Source organism: Eptatretus burgeri, chromosome 6, assembly GCF_056783735.1.
Source record: "Eptatretus burgeri isolate ZD-2024b chromosome 6, Ebu_testis_v1, whole genome shotgun sequence".
In the NCBI taxonomy this organism is placed as follows: Eukaryota; Metazoa; Chordata; class Myxini; order Myxiniformes; family Myxinidae; genus Eptatretus; species Eptatretus burgeri.
The window spans coordinates 68,892,163-68,910,768 of record NC_140966.1 but is presented as its reverse complement, the minus strand read 5'-3'; the positions used below and the strand labels follow the sequence as shown (position 1 = coordinate 68,910,768).

Sequence of the window (18,606 nt, the reverse complement as noted above, 5' to 3'; positions counted from 1 at the left end):
CTTCGTCCTCATGCTCCTCAAATCACCCAGTGACAACACATGCCCAGTGGACCAGAGAATTTGTCATGCTCAGACACCCACCCATCCCAGCAAGGAAGAAATGCTGCATTATGGGATGCAGATGATCGCTCAAGATTGTAACATAGTGTGCTGCATCAACAATGCCTTCGAATGGAATGAGTGGGCCTAGGGCATGCCAGAAAAATGTGCCCCACACTATTATGGAACCTTTTACTGTTGGAATCTGGCACTCGGGACTGTAGTGCTCCCTGGGCTGACACCACACTTGCACATGCCCATTATTCGAGAAAATGGTGAAGGATGACTCATCAGACCATATCACATTCCTCTACTACTTGGCAGTCCATTGCCCATGCACCTTGCACCACTGGACCTGCAAGCGGGCATTGCCTGGTGTTATGAGCGGTTGTTTTATAGCAACTGGGCTATCATGTCCTGCCCTGTGAAGTTCCCTTATGACTACGTTCAATGATGCAGGATTCTCACGACCCACATTGAACTGTGCACCCAGCTTGTCTGCCAATGCTCTCCTGTTTCTCCTCACAGCATGGACTAATGCCCATGCATCACACTTGTGCACTACCACCTGCTGTTTCCGTTCAATGATGACATCTTTCCTTCTTTTTCTTCAGCTGACATCACTTTTGAGACTGTTCCTCATACAAAGTTAGCAATTTCCATAACTTTTGTCACTGAAGAACCTGTTCAATGTGCAGCAACAATTAAACCCCATTCGAAGTCACTGAGGTTTCTGTTGGCTCTTTATAGCGGACTTGAGCCACAGCCTGCACATACACACACACACACACACACACACACACACACACACACACACACACACACACACACACACACACACACACACACACACACACACACACACACACACACACACACACGACGAGAGTACTGCTAGGAAGAGATTTGCACATTCTGTGCTCCAGTCACATGCTTGTGGGTCCCCTCTACTTTTCATATACAGTATACCACACAAGTTTCATCAATCTGTCTCAATTGTTTTACCAAGATATGGGCCGGAAATAAATAACTTAAGATGGATAGAATAGACTGATGAACAAGATCAACAAAAACTATGACAATGACCCCTTGGCCCAAATTGGCTTAGGAGTGCAAATCAAGCAAGGGACATTGTTCAGTAACAAATGTTGAGTTTTTGTAAGAACAAGGACCACATAAATATTCAATGAAAATTTTAGCAGAAAAAGAATCGAAATATATTTCATTTTATGCACTTGAAAATCACTTCTCCTTCCACCAACCTTCCGGTCGGTATTCCAAAACATTTAATGTACAGTCGTGTAACTTTTTTTATTTTTTAAATCATGCTAATGCTTCTTTGCATGAACTTCTCAACAGCCATAGCTTGCGGGATTGATTTGTCGTGCATAATTTTGATTCTTTCCACAGAAATTGTTGCAAGTCCTCACATAATTTGGATGAGCCCTGCACCGTTGCAAACCTAAACTCTCCGAGCTGTGTGCTGGAGAAAGCATTGAGTCCAAAGGGCCTGTTCTCCCTCCTGCTGTTAAATGACAGACTTTTGCTTCCAGAGGTGAGGCTAAGCCAACCAATATTTAGTTTATACTATCGAACTTTTTTTGCTATAATAACTGCAACACGAAGCACAAACGAACCAAATCAATGAGAATTTGTTTTGGAAGTTTTTATCCACTCACTTCATCCGAGTGACACTTGATGCTGCTATCTCATTTTGAGTGTCGGATCAATTGGTGATTACTTCCTCACTTCAGTTTGGTTGTTTCTTGGTTTGTTTTTTAGTTAGCGAATGAGAAGCTTGCAGTGTGATCTGATTGATTGATTTGTGCTTTGAATGTAAATGTTGATTTCACATATTTGCAGAACTTGTTGCATGTGTTTGCTGGATAAGATCCTTGCACAATTGTTTCATCTTGTCCTTTTATTTCTTCTGCATCTTACCTTGTATTCACTGGAAGGGGGTAATCAAGTTTAAAACACTGGATATACATTTCATTATTTTCAATCAGCTGTGTAAACATTTTTTCTGACAGCGGCTGTGATTCATTTCCACCTGTTAAGAGCGGACGCTCTGGCAGCTCTATCCCATCCCAGACATTCCAATATTTTTGAGTAGCAAGCTCAGTAGAGGGATTGATGGACAAAATAAACTTCTGATTGGCTAGTGCAAGCAGGGGTATATCTCAGGTCAGCTATCTTGCTATTAAAAACATCCCATGTGGTGATGTGGAGTGTGATGGGCTGATGTGGAGATTGCAAACATTACAGACAAAGCCACAGCTGCAATATGGGAACCTTAGGCTGGGCGAACATCTATTTGCAGTCACCAAACAAGAGGGTTGTGAGTGGATACTGCCGTGTTATAACAGATTGGACAAGGCTGTCCTTTCCACGAAGTTTCTTTATTGTCGTGAAAATCATTGAAGACATTATATCTGAGTCCTGCATGCTATGGTCAAGGATTCATCAGAAACGAGGAACTTGTTTTATTTTATTGGAGGAACAGTCAGTTATGCTACCCCTCCTTTATCCGGCTCAGCCGGCTGGCAATGATTCTGAGATACAGACTACTGTCTTGTTTGGTCTCACCAAAGGATTTGCAGTATTTTGGAGAAATTAGAAATTCCTATGTGGACAAATTGCAATGTCAGGCCTGGCTTATGAGAGACTTGGGCCAAACACCTTTTCTACCTGGCTAACCTCAAAGGTGGGGATAATTGGGGCTATGAAATAAGTAGTAGTAGTAGCTGAGTAAGTAGATGGTGGTCAGGTTAAACATGTTCATGAAAAGTAAATCTCCATCTCCACAGAATGCTGTTCACATTTAATGCATATTCTGTTGCTACACAAGAATAACTTGTATACTATATCCAATAGTAACTTGTTGCCCTGGACTTGAAAGCCTCAGAATGCTCACAATTTGATACACAAATGTCAAAAAACTTTTCATCCATAATTGTAAATGTGTCATCATTTGATGTCATCCTGTTGAACTCTTTCATAATAAGAAAACATTTGTCGATCAAATTGTGAGCATTCTTAGGCTTTCAAGTCCAGGGCAACAAGTTACTATTGGATATACTGTATATAGTTTGCACTCGAGATATCAAGAACAAATTGAATGATCAATGGAAACATTGTTACAATTTTTCTCAAAAACACCAACGATGCTGGTAAGAAGTTGAAGAACATAACTTATTAGCCCCCGTTGGACTTGGTCCAAAATGGGGGCTTATGGATTTGGTCTCGATTTTCGTGTCTGTGCATACATGCGTCCACAACCATATCTTGGACTTGTATGGACCGATTCTATTCATACTTGGCAAAAAGACAACACATTATGGTGTACATATGCATGTTATTTTGTTTCACGATGCGATAAAAGATGGCTGACTGGCAGCCATTTTAGTTGTAAAAATCCCGAGGTTAAACACGACCTCAAGCATTTCTCGGACATGCTTTTACCGATGTTATTCAAACTTGGCACGCACATAGTGAATGATGGCATAGTGAATATGCGTGTCCTTTTTTTCGAGATCAGATCCAATATGGCTGACTGGTGGCCATTTTGTTACTTAAACGTGTCCCCAACCGTTTCTCAGACATGATTGGTCCGATTTTGTTCAAACTTGGCAAAAGCACAGTAGATGATGACAAACATGTGCACCTCCCTTTATTTTTCGATCTGATCAAAGATGGCCAACTGGTAGACTGGTGGCAATTTTAGTTGTAAATGAATACAGGTTAGCCGTTTAACTCCGTACAACAAAATTACTAAAACCAAGGGGGCTATGACATTTTTTGCCTTTTTTCTTCTTGTTTTCTCTGGACCACAGATCTGTTCTCACTATAACAGTGGGGTTGGTAGTGATGGCAACTGCAAATTTCAACACAAATGTACGAAGTTGCATATTTGCCGTCACTACATATTAAAGGACTGCTTCTACAGCAGGCACCATTGCAAAAGATCTCATGACATGCTCACACCGATCACCAAGAATCTGCTGCAAAAAAAGGGCTTTGGAGATTGCAGAATGCGAGATTTGTTGGGGATGCTACGCAATGCAGCCCAGATGCAAGATGTGATACGAGTAAACGCAACTACCAGTGAGTATTTCATTCAAGGCATGACGCTCCCTCTGACATGTAAAACATTTTAATTTTTGCCCCATTATTAACACATCACAGTCTCAATTAGAGTTCTTTCATTAAATTTTGGTAATTTGCTGCTTATTTGATCAGTTATATGAGCTACTATCCAAAACCAGTTTTGGAACACGATGTCTCATGAAGGAGCTTGGACAGATCACATACATGACAAGAATATTACGTTTTACTTTAAATACAAGGATTTTGGAGAAATTTGACAAACAACAGTGTATATGGTATTTATAACTGGCATTAACTACTTTTTCACAAACTTGGAAGTATAATATACAGCCTTGTGTGAGTCCATTCAATAGAAAAACAGAAAATGATACGATGTTTGTGTTAATTGTACAAGAAGCAAAATGTGTGTTGTTCACTGTCAAAATTAATGAAAAACAATTAATCTTGGCTTTTTGTCTTTCTGGCATTTGTCCTCATGAAAGAGAAATGCAGAGTTATTCAGGAAAAAATAACTATACATATAGTGTCATGTATTTATTGAGTTCCCTTACAAGGAACTTCAATACAGGAGGCCATTAGGTCCATCAAGCCTGTGCAATGGTTGCCAACATATTACATGAACATGTTTTATCCTCTTTTTAAGTGCTGAGCATCATGCAAGAAAGCAGCACGTACCATTTTGAAAGTCTTTGGTATGACTGGGTTAGGGTTTGAACCACTAACTTCCCAGACTCAAAGCAGATGCTCCAACCATTATGCCACCGAGTCTGGTTCAAATTGTTGAGAAAATTATCCTTGAGGATGTATACAGTTAAATTGGTTGTTCGAAATCTCATGCTACCTTTTGCAGCCTTTTGGATGGTACCCCAGCTCATTCCCCATTATGTATAAATCAATCATGTATTAACTATCTTGACTTATTAGGAACCTTCCTGCTGTGTATAACTGTCTCTGCGGCTCCATTGACTTAGCAAGCATGGTTTGATCAAATTGCTGAACAATTTACCTTTGAATCGAGTTGTTTTGAAAGTTTCATAAGTAAATATTAATCTTGTTTTTCGCTTAAAGTTTCAGCAAGACAAGCATTCGATACACTTTGAGTTGGCTTTTTTGGCACTGCCATCTGAACACGTAACTCGTGGTACTGCGTTCTACGAGGCACATCGAAATATGAAGGTTTCCTCATTCATAATTCCCGAATGCACGAATGTAAACTGAACATCCATTGCACACATTGACACATTCCCAGTGCCATTCAACACATGACAGCAGTATACATCACGTTGTGTCGGTGGCAGGGTTGTGCGTGCAGTCTGTATTTGTACACTGGAAAATGGTAGCTTTCTGCTTCATCTTGCGTAAGCAATTTATTATCATCAGATTTTTGCTTCTGAATGAGCAAACTTGTGTGGAGATTCATCATCAGCTGTTTGCAGTGTGTGCAGAGTCAACAATGGATGTGAAAAATGTTCAGAGTTGGATACGAAAGTTTTTAAAGAGGGACATGAAAGCGGTGGAACTGTGCTTCATTCTAGACGATCCCAATCAATCCCTTCACTGAACAACATTGAGCATGTATAAGAATTGCTAATGAATAATCACAGAATAGTGAAAGAAATTTCCATGGCCACAGCCATATTTAATTGTTCTGTGTGAATGATTTTGAATAATGATCTCAAATGTCAAAACATTTGTCCATGCTGGGTCACAGATGACCACAAAGCTACCTCATTCTCCATGGTTCACTGCCTGGTGACAAGGAATGCAGCGAGCAGGGACAGTTTGTGTAAGGTTACCATATTTTAACTTTCCAAAAAGAAGAAACTCATGAAAAGAGTTTCCTTTACTTATTGAGTCATTGTATCGGCAGTCTCATGAGGTGTGTTCCGGACCTCAAATAATTTTGACTGCAAAACACCATTCTTGCAGTCGAAATACTAAATTATTACTGGAAATATTGTGCTTGTCTGGGTCCACATGAGATTGGAAATAAATAACACCTTTATTTGCCCCAGAGACGTATGTACCAGCTCTTGAAGAAAATCAAACAAGTGTGTATGGTATAGACTCCGAAAAAACACTGAATCGCAGACTGAGCACACCACTGCACTCTCTGTCCTCTCTCTGTCTCTCTCTCTGTCTGTCTGTCTGTCTGTCTGTCTGTCTGTCTGTCTGCCTCTCTCTCTGTCTGCCTCTCTTTCTGTCTGTCTGTCTCTCTGTCTCTCTCTCTGTCTGTCTCTCTCTCTGTCTGTCTCTCTCTCTCTCTCTGTCTGTCTGCCTCTCTCTCTGTCTCTGTCTCTCTCTCTCTGTCTCTCTCTGTCTGTCTCTCTCTCTGTCATTCTCTCTCTCTCTCACTGTCTGTCTCCCTCTCTCTCTGTCTCTGTCTCTCTCTCTCTGTCTCTCTCTATCTATCTCTCTCTGTCTGTCTCTCTGTCTGTCTGTCTCTCTCTGTCTGTCTCTCTCTCTGTCTGTCTCTCTCTCTCTCTGTCTGTCTGTCTCTGTCTGTCTGTCTGTCTCTCTCTCTCTCTCTCTGTCTGTCTGTCTGTCTCTCTCTCTCTCTCTCTCTCTCTCTCTCTCTCTCTCTCTCTCTCTCTCTCTCTCTCTCTCTCTCTCTCCCCTCTCTCTCTTCTCCCCTCTCTCTCCCCCTCTTTCTCCCCCTCTTTCTCCCCCTCTTTCTCCCCCTCTTTCTCCCCCTCTCTCTCCCCCTCTCTCTCCTCCCCTCTCTCCCCCTCTCTCTCCCCATTCTCTTCCCATTCTCTCTCCCTTCTCTCCCTTATCTTCTCTCTCTCTCTCCACACACACACACACACACACACACACACACACACACACACACACACACACACACACACACACACACACACACACACACACACACACACACACACACACACACACACACGTTGGACAGGAAGAGGACATGTGTCGTTGTTCGAACACGTCCATTATGCCATGACGGAGTCGTACAGACCTGTATCAAACTGTCCTGGTCCAAACATTGCATAACCGCAATTTATCACCGAAAGAATATGTACAAAAATGGTTTAACCATTAAAATAGGTAAAAACATCTCCCAAGTCCTAAAATTTATCCCTTTGAAAATGCAAAAGCAAACAAATGGCAAAATCCCAGACACTTCAAAAAAAACGGCCAGACAGATACTTAAAGACTGAAAAGGAGGACATGTTTGTGAAAAACCTGACGTATGGTAACCAAGCTGTTAGTGAACACCATTGTGACGATTGATGGAACCTGGATGCCCTTTCTTCAATCCAGAATTCAAAAGGCAGTCAGCACAGTGGAAGCATTCAGACTCGCCTCCACAAAGTAAATTTCATTTGTAGGTATGAGCCGAGAGGATAATGGCGGTCGTCTTTTGGGATGCTCGTGGCATCATTCTCACTCATTGTTCTCCAAAAGGGACAACCGTCACTGGTACCAGTTACCGTGAGGTGTTGGAAAAACATTTTCTGTCAGCCATGGAGAAGAAAAGTCCACAACTTGCACAGTCAGGGTTTCACTTATACCACAACAATACCCAACCACAATAGGCTGCTTCGGTGCAATAATTCTTTAAAGAGCAGTGCGTTGAACTGATCCCATATCCACGATATCCATTTGGGCCTTGCTCTCAAGGACTTGGTTGTTTCCTAAAAAATGAAAAATGGTCTTCGTGGTCGCAATTTCTCCGGATCAGGGTTTGAGTGAAACTGTTGGATATTTTTATACAATATCTAGGCTCATGGAGGAGCAAGCTGACAGGGGGTAAAAAAAAGGGCAATGCACTGACATTGAGGTAATGGGGCTCACAGTTGGACACAACAAGGGAATTAACAACCATGAAAAAAAAAAGAGAAAGGAGTGAGAGGATAGGAGGAAGCAGTAACCTATAAGTTAGACTGTTAGAGGGATGGGTTAGATACGAGGGTTAATGGAGATGGGAGAGATTTGATGGTGTGGATCAGGTGTGACTGGAGATAATGGTGTAGTCCCTGCTGGAAGCCCGAGAGGGGAACAGAGTGATTGAACAATCTCTGGAAGACAGTTCCTCAAACTTCCAGTTCGGAACGCTGGGAAGATTTTGGCTCTTGGTTCAAGGGACTTTCCACGTGTTGATCGAATCTGAGCTTCCGCTTCAACCTCATTAAATATAAGTTTGCCGAACTGGATTTGTCATGTTTTTTTTTTCTGTTCTAGCTTCGTCCCTGTGTTGCTGTTTTGTGTTTCCGACCAGTTTTCCATATTAAATAGTACCTTGTGCTGTATTTGCCGAATTTGATTTCGTGTTGTTTAAGGCTTTATACTTTATACTTTCGCCACTCATCGGATAGCCGCTATGAGAGTGATGTCACTTTTGTCTCTATGTTGCTCTATTTGCTTCTTTCTTCCCAAATATTGTACTTTTCTACCTCCTCATCATACCTGAATATCCTAAACCTGCCCCAGTTCTAAGGACAGGAAAATTCTTTTTTTATTTAGGAGAACCAAGTGATGATTCTCAAGTGTTGCTCAAGATAGAAGAGTTGTCTGTTTTGACCGATTCCGAGGACAAAATGGACAAAGATGGGATTTGTCTCTATTATCTGCGGAAATGCTGCCGGTATAAAGGTGAGCAATGCCTCAAATATATTGGATAATTATTTTATCACCCACCTCGTACTTCATTTTTTTTTCTTTTTTTTTTCTCCTTTACCTTTACAGTCCTTTTCAAAGTCAGGAACCCATATGACTGGACTCGAAAAGATTCCTTATATAGCAGCAAAAGATTTCTCAAAAATATTCCTTTATTGAAGGCTCATTAACTCGACAATCAAAAAAAGAAAAACAGAAGTCTATGTTCAAAATATTATTACAAAATTGTATTATTGTAGAATCTTTTTGGATCCCAAGTCAAGGCTCTTGGAAGAGCTGGAACGCAGAACGGATCAGGGCGCATAACAAAATAAAAGAAACAGCAGTGTTGAGGGACAAACTGGAGGGAGATGGACAAACAAGGAGTAGGGGACGACACACAGGGGTGGACAAGATGGAGGTAGAAGCGAACTCTCAGGAAGGAAAAAATTGGAAATTTGGAAGGAGGCGGGCTTAGGGTGGGGCGGGGATTGGGAGAGGGGTGGGGGAGGACCAGATTTACGGGAGTAGAAAAGATCATGGTTTTGGATGGGGGATGATTTGACGTGGTGCTGAACAGCTGACTTGAAAACCTGGAGGAAAGAAAAAAATGGAGCAAATGAGTGGAGATGAGCAGTGGTTCCGGATTTTGGGAGTTTCACCAGAAAGGGGTTGCTGGTGGACAGTGATTGCCGCCATTCTTTCTTCAGGTATTTCCCTGCAGAAACCTGGGAGGGTGGGACAAAGCACAGAAAGGGCAGAGGGTGCAAGACCAGAAAGGAGGCAGTGGAAGATAGAGAGACCACCAACCAGTCTGTGATGGCAAAGTGATAGGCTTGTTGACTCAGCTTCATTGCAGGAGATTCCAATGATCTTGAGGCACTGCAGCCTTGGAAGGGAACTTCAGCCTTAGCAGGTAGAGGAGATGAAAGAATTCCATTGAGAGCCACACATTGGCTATAAGAGTAGAAGTAGTCAGTCACCAAGAGTGGAGTTGGCCTTAAATGCCATAGGCAGAAAGTTTAAAGAGCAAGGCGAGGTTGCTAGACTAGCGAAAGCTCGAGATATTTCTAGAGACGGCCTTGATCTCAACTTTGACATTGAGGGCCTCCATTAACTGTAGAGAGAGTATAAGTAGCATGTCTAAGGTAGAATGACCTTGTCTGAATCCTAATCGGTGATCTGAGATGAAGTTGTTTGAGAAACAGACTAGTATGTCAACTGTGATGATGGATTCCATGACTGTGCTGCTGATTGGAAGTAAGCTGAGAGGTCTGTAGTTCAGGGGATCAGTTTTTGCATCTTGTTTATATGAAGTGGTGATGTTGGTTGACTTCAAAGCAGACGGAAGATGACCTAGGTCCTCAGGCAAATGATAGGGTGAGAAGGGCAGAAAGAGGAAGTGTAATAGCAGCAGAGCAGGTTTTTTGGATGTGAGCTGATGCCATCCGGTGCAGTTGGAGAATGTGATTAAAGGTTACCAGAAACTTCACCTTCTCAGGTGCAAAATACTTAGAGTTCCGGAGCAGAACAACTGGGTAAGGTGGATACAGAGTTTGAGTGGTTGGGGACACCAGATTTGGAAGCAAATACATAATTAAAGCATTCAGTCTTCTGACAAGCAGAGTCGGCTGTTGTGCCATTTGAAATTAGGGAAGGGATGTAAAAGCAGCATGGAGGGGGAGCATACTCCAGCGATGGATGTAACAAGGCACCACCAGGTTTTAGAGTAGGGAGACAATTTTGAAAGTTCATCTTGAGGTTGGACTGGTTTTGACATGAAAATTAAATTCCTAGATACATTTTCACAGTAATTTCTGTAGAAGCATCAATGTCTTTCCTTTGTGGGTTCCTGAGTGACTGCAAAACATAACATACTTGTATATTATATGTATATATTTGCATTTGTTTTTTCTAAATGCAGATAAGTGCAAGTATGTGCACTTTGACCTGCCATACTGTTGGCAATGGCATGAGCGGCAGCGGCAATGGAAAGACATTCCCAACATGGAAGAGATTGAGAAAGACTTCTGCTACCCTGCCTGTGATAGGTATTCTTTAAACCTGTTGCCAAGCATGTGACAAATCAGTATTGTCTTTATTTTGAGTACTGACGTTTATCAGTGCTATAATTACCTCCATCAAAGATGATCAGAGGTTATGTTTTCACCCCAATCTGGTTGTCTGTCTCTGAGCAGGATTTATCAGAGTTATTGTCTGATTCAGCCAAAACTCGGTGGACAGATAGAGTGTGTGACAAGGATGAATTGATTAGATTTTGCTGAAGATCTGAATCCGGATACGAGAATTTAATAAAAATTTTAAGTGATTCTTCACCATTGAGAGTATATATATATATACCATTATTTTCACATTGTATAGTAACATATGGCTGCCGAGGCAGTTTAATTGGCAATGAGTACAGTTCTGGACAGGTCACCACTCTGATGCAGGTTACTCTGAATGGTTATTATCCCAGTAAGTTGGTACTCATTTTGTTGACCTCGGAAGGATGATGGGCTGAGTCAACCCCACCTGGTGTTAATTCAACAGCTGACGGGGGCTCAAACTCAGGACTCTTAAGTCCAAAGCCAGCTACCTGAACCTTGTAAGAGGGCCTCCATTAATTGTAGAGAGTATAAGCGGCATGTCAAAGGTAGAGGGACCTGGTCTGAATCCTAATCGGTGATCTGAGATGAGGTCGTTGGAGAAAGGAAGGGTATTATGTCAACCGCAATGATGGATTCCATGACTTTTCTGATGATTGGAAGTAAGCTGAGAGGTCTGTAGTTTAGGGGATCAGTCTTTTCATCTTGTTTATGTGAAGTGGTGATGGCTGCCTTCAAAGCAGATGGAAGACGACCTCGGTCCTATGGCAAATGATAGAGTAAAAAGGGCAAAAAGAGGATGTGCGATAACAGCAGAGCAGGTTTTTAGGACGTGTGAGCTGATGCCGTCCAGTTCTATATTTGCTTCCAAATCTTGTGTCCCCAACTGCTTGATCTCTGAATCCACCTTACCCAGTCTCAGCAGTGGATTTTGGTTAAGGTCTGGATGCAGATTCAGCCTATCAGTGGAATACAAAACATAAACTGTTCAGCCTGGCAGAGGTATGTGCTGTACTGAGTGCCGTTCTAGTTGGAATATTAAACGATTTCCAAAAGGATCTGCTTGTTCTGCAGTATCTGCTTCTACTTCTCTTTTGTTAGAATCCCGTTGATTTTAGCAAGTTTTCCTCCACCTAAAGCTGAGAGACAACCCCAGACAGTCTCCGAGACTCCCCATGTTTAACAGTAGGCTGCAAACAATGCATGTCGTAACATTATCCAGGTCATCGACGTGCAAACGAGCATCTTCAATTCAAAAAGTGCAAACTTCGATTCATCAGACGAAAGTACCCAATTCCTTTCTGCAATCACCCAACCTCGGTGTTGCCTTGCAAATTTCAGTCTTTTCACCTTATTCTGTGGTCTCAACAGTGGTTTCTTTTCCACAACCCTGCCATGGAGACCTGCTGCAATCAACCTTCTGTTGACAGTGTTTTGAGTGGAGGGGGGAGGGGGAGGGAATGTAGCATTGGGATTCTCATGTATGTGCTACTGTCTTTTCCTGAAAGAGCATTGGAGTTAAAAAAATATAAATATATATCTACATATATACTGTAAATATATACTTGTATCTGTGCCGTTTTTCTTCTCCTTTATTATCGTATGCAAAATGTGTTGCACATCAAATGTTCCTTGCACACCAGCATTTTCAAAATACAAGCATTCTCTAAATTAATCTCATTTTGACTTTCTCACACCACTGCTTCCCCATTGCACTGTTGAAACAAATAAAAAACACTGCCTGAGTGATGTGAACTTCGCATTGCACATTATTCTTCGATATCTCAACCTGTGAGCTTTTATCAGTTTGTCAGTCACTTCACTTTTACAATATGCTCCTAATTTATTTCACATAGCACTTTAAGTTGAAATTGAGGATTATAATCAGATAATTACAAACATGATAATTATTTATCCTTTTGAAAATTATCTTTTTTTTTTTCACCTCTTTTGTCTGTTGCAGTCACAATGGTGCTGAATGCATTGTTGACTTTCTGAATATGAATCTTGGTGGATATTCTGTGCGCCGCCTCTCCACCACAAACTCTATCTCCGTGCCTTGTGACTTCATTCTGACTACTCGGTGGTGCTGGTACTGGAAAGATGAGAATGACCATTGGGTGGAGTATGCTTCAGAGGTGTGTCTCAATTTGTTTGTGTTTTCAAGAAGAGTAGAGCAAGTGTTGTAGCTCTTTGATGCTACGATTGTGATGGTGAGAGGTTGTTGAGATGAAAGCTGGCTACATGAGTGCTTTGACATATCTATGGACAGAAAGTGATTTATGTTCCATTCATCACTGTGGGGGAATAGAGAGCCAAGGGGGATTTGACTGGTTTACTCAACACACAAATTATATTTATTCCCACTTGGTTACCACAGTTATCTTTTAAGACAGTTTTGATTCATAGGTCCATTTGGGTTGAATCGCACAAAAATTTGGCAATTCTCTGTTTGTGGATGTGTCTGGACCTTATGTAATGGAACACTGCTTTGACAATTTCCCTCAAACGTGTGTGTGTGTGTGTGTGTGTGTGTGTGTGTGTGTGTGTGTGTGTGTGTGTGTGTGTGTGTGTGTGTGTGTGTGTGTGTGTGTGTGTGTGTGTGTGTGTGTGTGTGTGTGTGTGTGTGTGGTATCCAGGGTCATGTCCCAGTCATAAAATGAATCCCTCAATCCCCATGCACTCCCTCCCTCCTCGCATGGGTGGGGATACGACTCACAATTTTCCTCTTACACATGGCATAGTGCAAAAGGTTTAATCACCGACCCCTGCCGCAGGGAGGGGGTATTGAGTTTGAGTTTGGAGGTTTCGTTCCTGCAAGGAGTGGGTAGTACTAGTTTATCTTAATTTTTTTGGTCAGATTTTTTTTGGGATTACATCTGTTTTATTTTATTCTATACAACATTGAGGCTCACAGGAGAATGAGTTGATAAAATGTAAAAAGGAATGCACTAACAGTGTGGAAAAATTAATCCATGGAAAATTAAATTATATCCATGTAAAAGGGTATTTGAAAACGTTTTTTTTTTCAGGAATATTGCCAATTTATGCAAACATTTGAAGTTAATTATTCGATCAATGTGATTAATGTCAAAAGGTAATAGTAATGAGGAGAAAGACATAAAATCTCAGCCCCCTTGCTGTTAGTAATTTTGTTCTTTGGAGTTAAAGGGCTAGTCCATATTTACAAGACTTGCGTGAATGCGCAACTGAATTGAGTGGTCATGTGACATGGAAGATTGCGTATGATTGGGTTTTTCAGTCATGAATATTAATGATGTGGGTCACGTAGTTTTATTGTGCAAGATAGTTGGTCACGTGACATGTATGATGTTTTTGATTGGGAATGCAAATTTCGCACAGAAGGGATTCAATGTTCATGTATTTTGGGGGAGACGTACTGAATTACACAAACAGGATAACAATTAATAATATTTATGTATGTATAAAATAAATTGCATAACTGAAGATAATATAAAATTATCATTCAGTTGAAAATTCTGTCTGATCGGTTTTTGTAAACTGTACTTTAAGGTGGTCGAGATGGAATTGAAGAGTAATCAGAATTTATTTTATTTTATTTTTTTATTTTCATGAAAGATGCTTCATGGTATAGGTGTGAAAAAAAAAAAATATTTGTCAGGTCACCACGCAATTTTTTTTTTTGAGGAAATGGGTGTTCAAAAGTGAGTGAAAAGTAGCCTAGTTGTCAATTAATTAAACCCCAATTACCTTCAAATATTGTTCATGAAATGAAAATGTTGCGTGATAAACATGGTCCAGTATACAGCTGTACTATTATTATTACTACCACTACTACTACTACAACTACTCCTCCTACTACCACTACTATTATTAGTAATAGAACAGCAATAATGGTTATAATTGAATGTTTTACAAATTCTTTTGTTGAAAGGAGTTTAAGTTGTGATAAAATAATTTCATAATTTTGCTTATAATGCTCAGATTATGCTTTATAAAATATTTATAATTAGGAGCCACTTAAGAAAAGAATTAACAAAAACAAGTTTGAACAAGATCAGTAAATGCTTGTCTGAGAAATGGTACAGGACGTGTTCCACATTGGGTTTTTGCAACTAAAATGGCTGCCAGTTGGCCATCTTTGATCGAATTGCGAAACAATGATGTGCGCATGTATACCATTATGTGTTGTTTTTTTGCTAAGTACAAATAAAATTGGTCCATGCATGTCTGAGATATGGCTGCGGTCGGACAGACGAGACCCATTCCATAAGCCTCTGTTTTGGACTACATCCAACGGAGCCTAATAAAGGAGACCGATACTCTTGACAAAGCTTTGGGGTAATCACAACAATTCGAGAAATGTTTTAAGGCTGGAACAGTTTCTTGATAGATTTCCAGTGTCAGTCTCAAGGCATGCGACTGAAAGTGGTGTTAATTTTGGAATTTGTTCAGGGTGACAATAATAACTTGCTTACTCTTCGCAAAAGACACTGTGGGATCTTCAACATCTACCTAAAACTAGTACTAGCAGATGGGCCTCCTGCTTAATATCCTTCCGATGGTGCCACACACATTGAAGCACCACCTTGCATGTGAAATACCAAGGTATGATGTTGGTTGATATTCGTACCCAGGCAAGAAAGCTCAAAGGTAAGTATTTCTGAAGGAACTTATCTTTAAGTATTGCTCATCTGTTTTGCTGAGATTCTTTGGCCTTGCTATCCATTTTCTATTTTTTGCCTTCTCTGGTCTCATTATTCTTCTCTATTGTTGCTTGAATGCCACATATATTTTGTGGGATAGTGCTTAAGATAAGAGATAAGATAACTTTATTTCGTCAAGTGTAAAAACACAAGGAATATGTCTTGGTGTTAGTCACATATACATACACAACAAGAAAAAGAGCAATCAGAGATTGCGGACCCCATCAGGACTGCTTTTATGTGGTGTATTTTGTGTGGTATTTGTGTACTGGCGTGTTACATGATTAATTAAACATAACGAGAACTGCCACTTTATAACTGCTGGCTGTGATGACCGGGTACCAAGACGTACAGCTTTGATGCAACCCTGCTTTGATCGGACATCTGACCCTGACCGATTATGTTTATTTATTATTCATTATTCAATAGGTACAGTCCTGCATTGGAGTAACCAGAAGGAATCCAAACAAGAAAAAAGCAAATATGAAGTCATCAGGAGGAACCTGGATAGGATTCACATTTCAGCTGCTAATCCTCTACTCTCAAACCCATCCATGCACAGCCAAGTGAGCCTTATTCTAAAACAAACAAACAAAAAAAATCCCACATCAAAAAATTAAATAATTCTGGTTGCCAGACCATGTGCCCGATCAAGTTGAAATTTAAAACATGTATTACGCATCATGACCAGATTATAAATGTGAAGTTTCACTTTGATTGATTAAGCTGTTTCAGAGAAAACAATTTAATATTTTTCTTCAATCCAATATGGCTGCCAAACCCTGTGACCTATCAATTATTCTGTAAAATTGTACACCCATGACTTGCAGAACACTTATGTGAAGTTCCCCTCAATTTATACAGTCCTTCTCGAGAAGACGATTTTTTATAGGTTCTACGGTAAATCCAAAATGGCTGCCAAACCATGTGACCAATGACATCATATGTGTGAACCTTTTGTTCCTCATGGACAGGCAGTCAAACATGTAGTTTCGCTTCGATCTGTTCCACCATTTCAGAGGAGATTGTAGGTTTTTTTGGGGGGTTTTTTTAACACCACTTGCAGTTTGGAGTTGCACATTATCTGGTTTATAACCAAAAGACTTTCAGTCATAAGTGTATGGAAACTTGCTATGTTGCTTGATGATGCCCTCATAAGAGCAAAACCACTTGGTAACTGCATTTTTCATGCACATGTGACTGTCTGAAATTACATCTTTGTAATTAGCACTGTGAGATCGCTCTTCCGGGAGCCTCAGACAGTACATGCATTGCTGCGGTGACTTCATGGCATTTGTCTCAGGTTGGAGAATGACATCATATATGTGTATATATATATATATATATATATATATATATATATATATATATATATATATATATATATATTTTGGAACATGTGGAGTGTGACGAGTACTCCCCGATCCCCATTGGACATAGTCCTACACCAAAGCGTCACTTCCAACACAGAGGCCTCAACCCAGCGACTAACCATCCCCAGTCACTCTTCCTCCCAGATACTCAAACCTATTTCCCTGTCTCATTTTCTTCCTCTCTAACCTGATATTCATTTCTTTTCTCTGCTGCCCCACCCATATCACCTCAGTCTTCTCCATACTCATCTTCAGTCCATGTTTCCCAAATTTCTTCTTCCACTTCCCCAGTACTTCCTGCATCTCCCACCTACTCTCCACCACAACAGCCAGATCGTTCACATACAACATCCTCCCCATACTACCCCTCATGTTTATCTTCCTGCTTACCACCTCCATCACCATGATAAACATGAGTGGGCTGAGAGAGCTTCCCTGCTTCAAACCGATGTTCAAACCTAGGACAGACCAAAACTCTTCCCTTTGTTCCCTTGTACATCCCTTCCACCAACTTAACTTCTGCTTCTGGCACTCCCACGCACTTCAGTGTCGCTGTCACCATGTCTTTCAGGACAATGTCATCGGCCTTCTCCAGGTCCACAAAACCCAATGCCATCTCACCTTGCACCTCCAACTTCTTCTTCACCAGCTGTATCAACGTGAACATACCATCTGTCATCCCCCTACCCTATCTAAACCCGTGCTGCTCTTTTCTGATCTCCGTCTCTATACTCTTCCTTATTCTCTCATCCAGAATCCTCTCCAGCACCTTCATAACATGACTTCGGAGCATAATGCCCCTGTACTGATATGGAAAGGGTTGGGAGATCTTGAACATCTCCCTCCCCCTTCCATATTGGCACAATTAACGCTGTCCTCCAATCCTCTGGAATTGAACCCTCTCATACATACATTCAACAGCCTATTCGTTCAACTGACTCCGACGTCACCCGCTGCAATTATCATCTCTGTCGACTCCTCATCAATGCCTGACAATCTTCTTTTCTTCATACTCTTCAATGCTGTCCACACCTCCTCCTACATGATCTCCACCAGCTCCACTTTCCCCTCCACATCACACGGTAGCTCCAGCTCTCCAGTGCTTCCTCTCCAGTTCAACAGCTCCTTGATATATCCTTCCCATACCTTCACTACTGCCTGCTTCTCTATCACTGCCCCCCCCCCTTTTCATGTCCTTACTATCTTCATCCCTGTCATGAGCCAATACATAGATCATCTTCTTCCCACCATCCTCTTCCAACTTGTTGTACACCTCTTTCATATCATTCCTTGCCTTATCCACAGCTCTCCTTGCTGTTTTATTTAATTTTTGCAAATACAGGTGCATCAACCCGACATGCAATTGCCTCCCTCTATCCTTGATATTCTTTATCCTCTTCCAAACCTTCTTCTTTTCACCAACTACCTTTGATACTTCTTCCATCCACCATACCTGGTTTCTATCCCTTGACGATGCACCCTTTCCTGACATCCTTCCACACAAAACTTCTGCAATTCCCCGAAACACCTCTCTGTACTTCTTAAACTCATCCTGCAAACCTCCTGCTTCTTCACGAAGTTGCTCATACCTGGCCCTCACCCTGTCCTTGTACTCCAGGACGACATTACCCCTACACTTCCCCCACTTAACCTAATAATCTTCCGATTCCTGCTCTT

General features: G+C 41.1%; 1 protein-coding gene across 1 annotated transcript in view; it reads left to right on the top strand.

The window, feature by feature from the left end:
- The window catches only part of LOC147024998 (protein mono-ADP-ribosyltransferase PARP12-like), a 48,392-nt gene that overhangs the window by 12,297 nt on the left and 17,489 nt on the right, over positions 1 to 18,606 (top strand). The window contains exons 2-6 of the mRNA XM_085885536.1: positions 1,450 to 1,594; positions 3,876 to 4,146; positions 8,629 to 8,757; positions 10,685 to 10,811; positions 12,832 to 13,006. Of these exons, the coding sequence (XP_085741662.1) occupies positions 1,450 to 1,594; positions 3,876 to 4,146; positions 8,629 to 8,757; positions 10,685 to 10,811; positions 12,832 to 13,006 (847 nt within the window). The remainder of the gene's footprint in view (positions 1 to 1,449; positions 1,595 to 3,875; positions 4,147 to 8,628; positions 8,758 to 10,684; positions 10,812 to 12,831; positions 13,007 to 18,606) is intronic.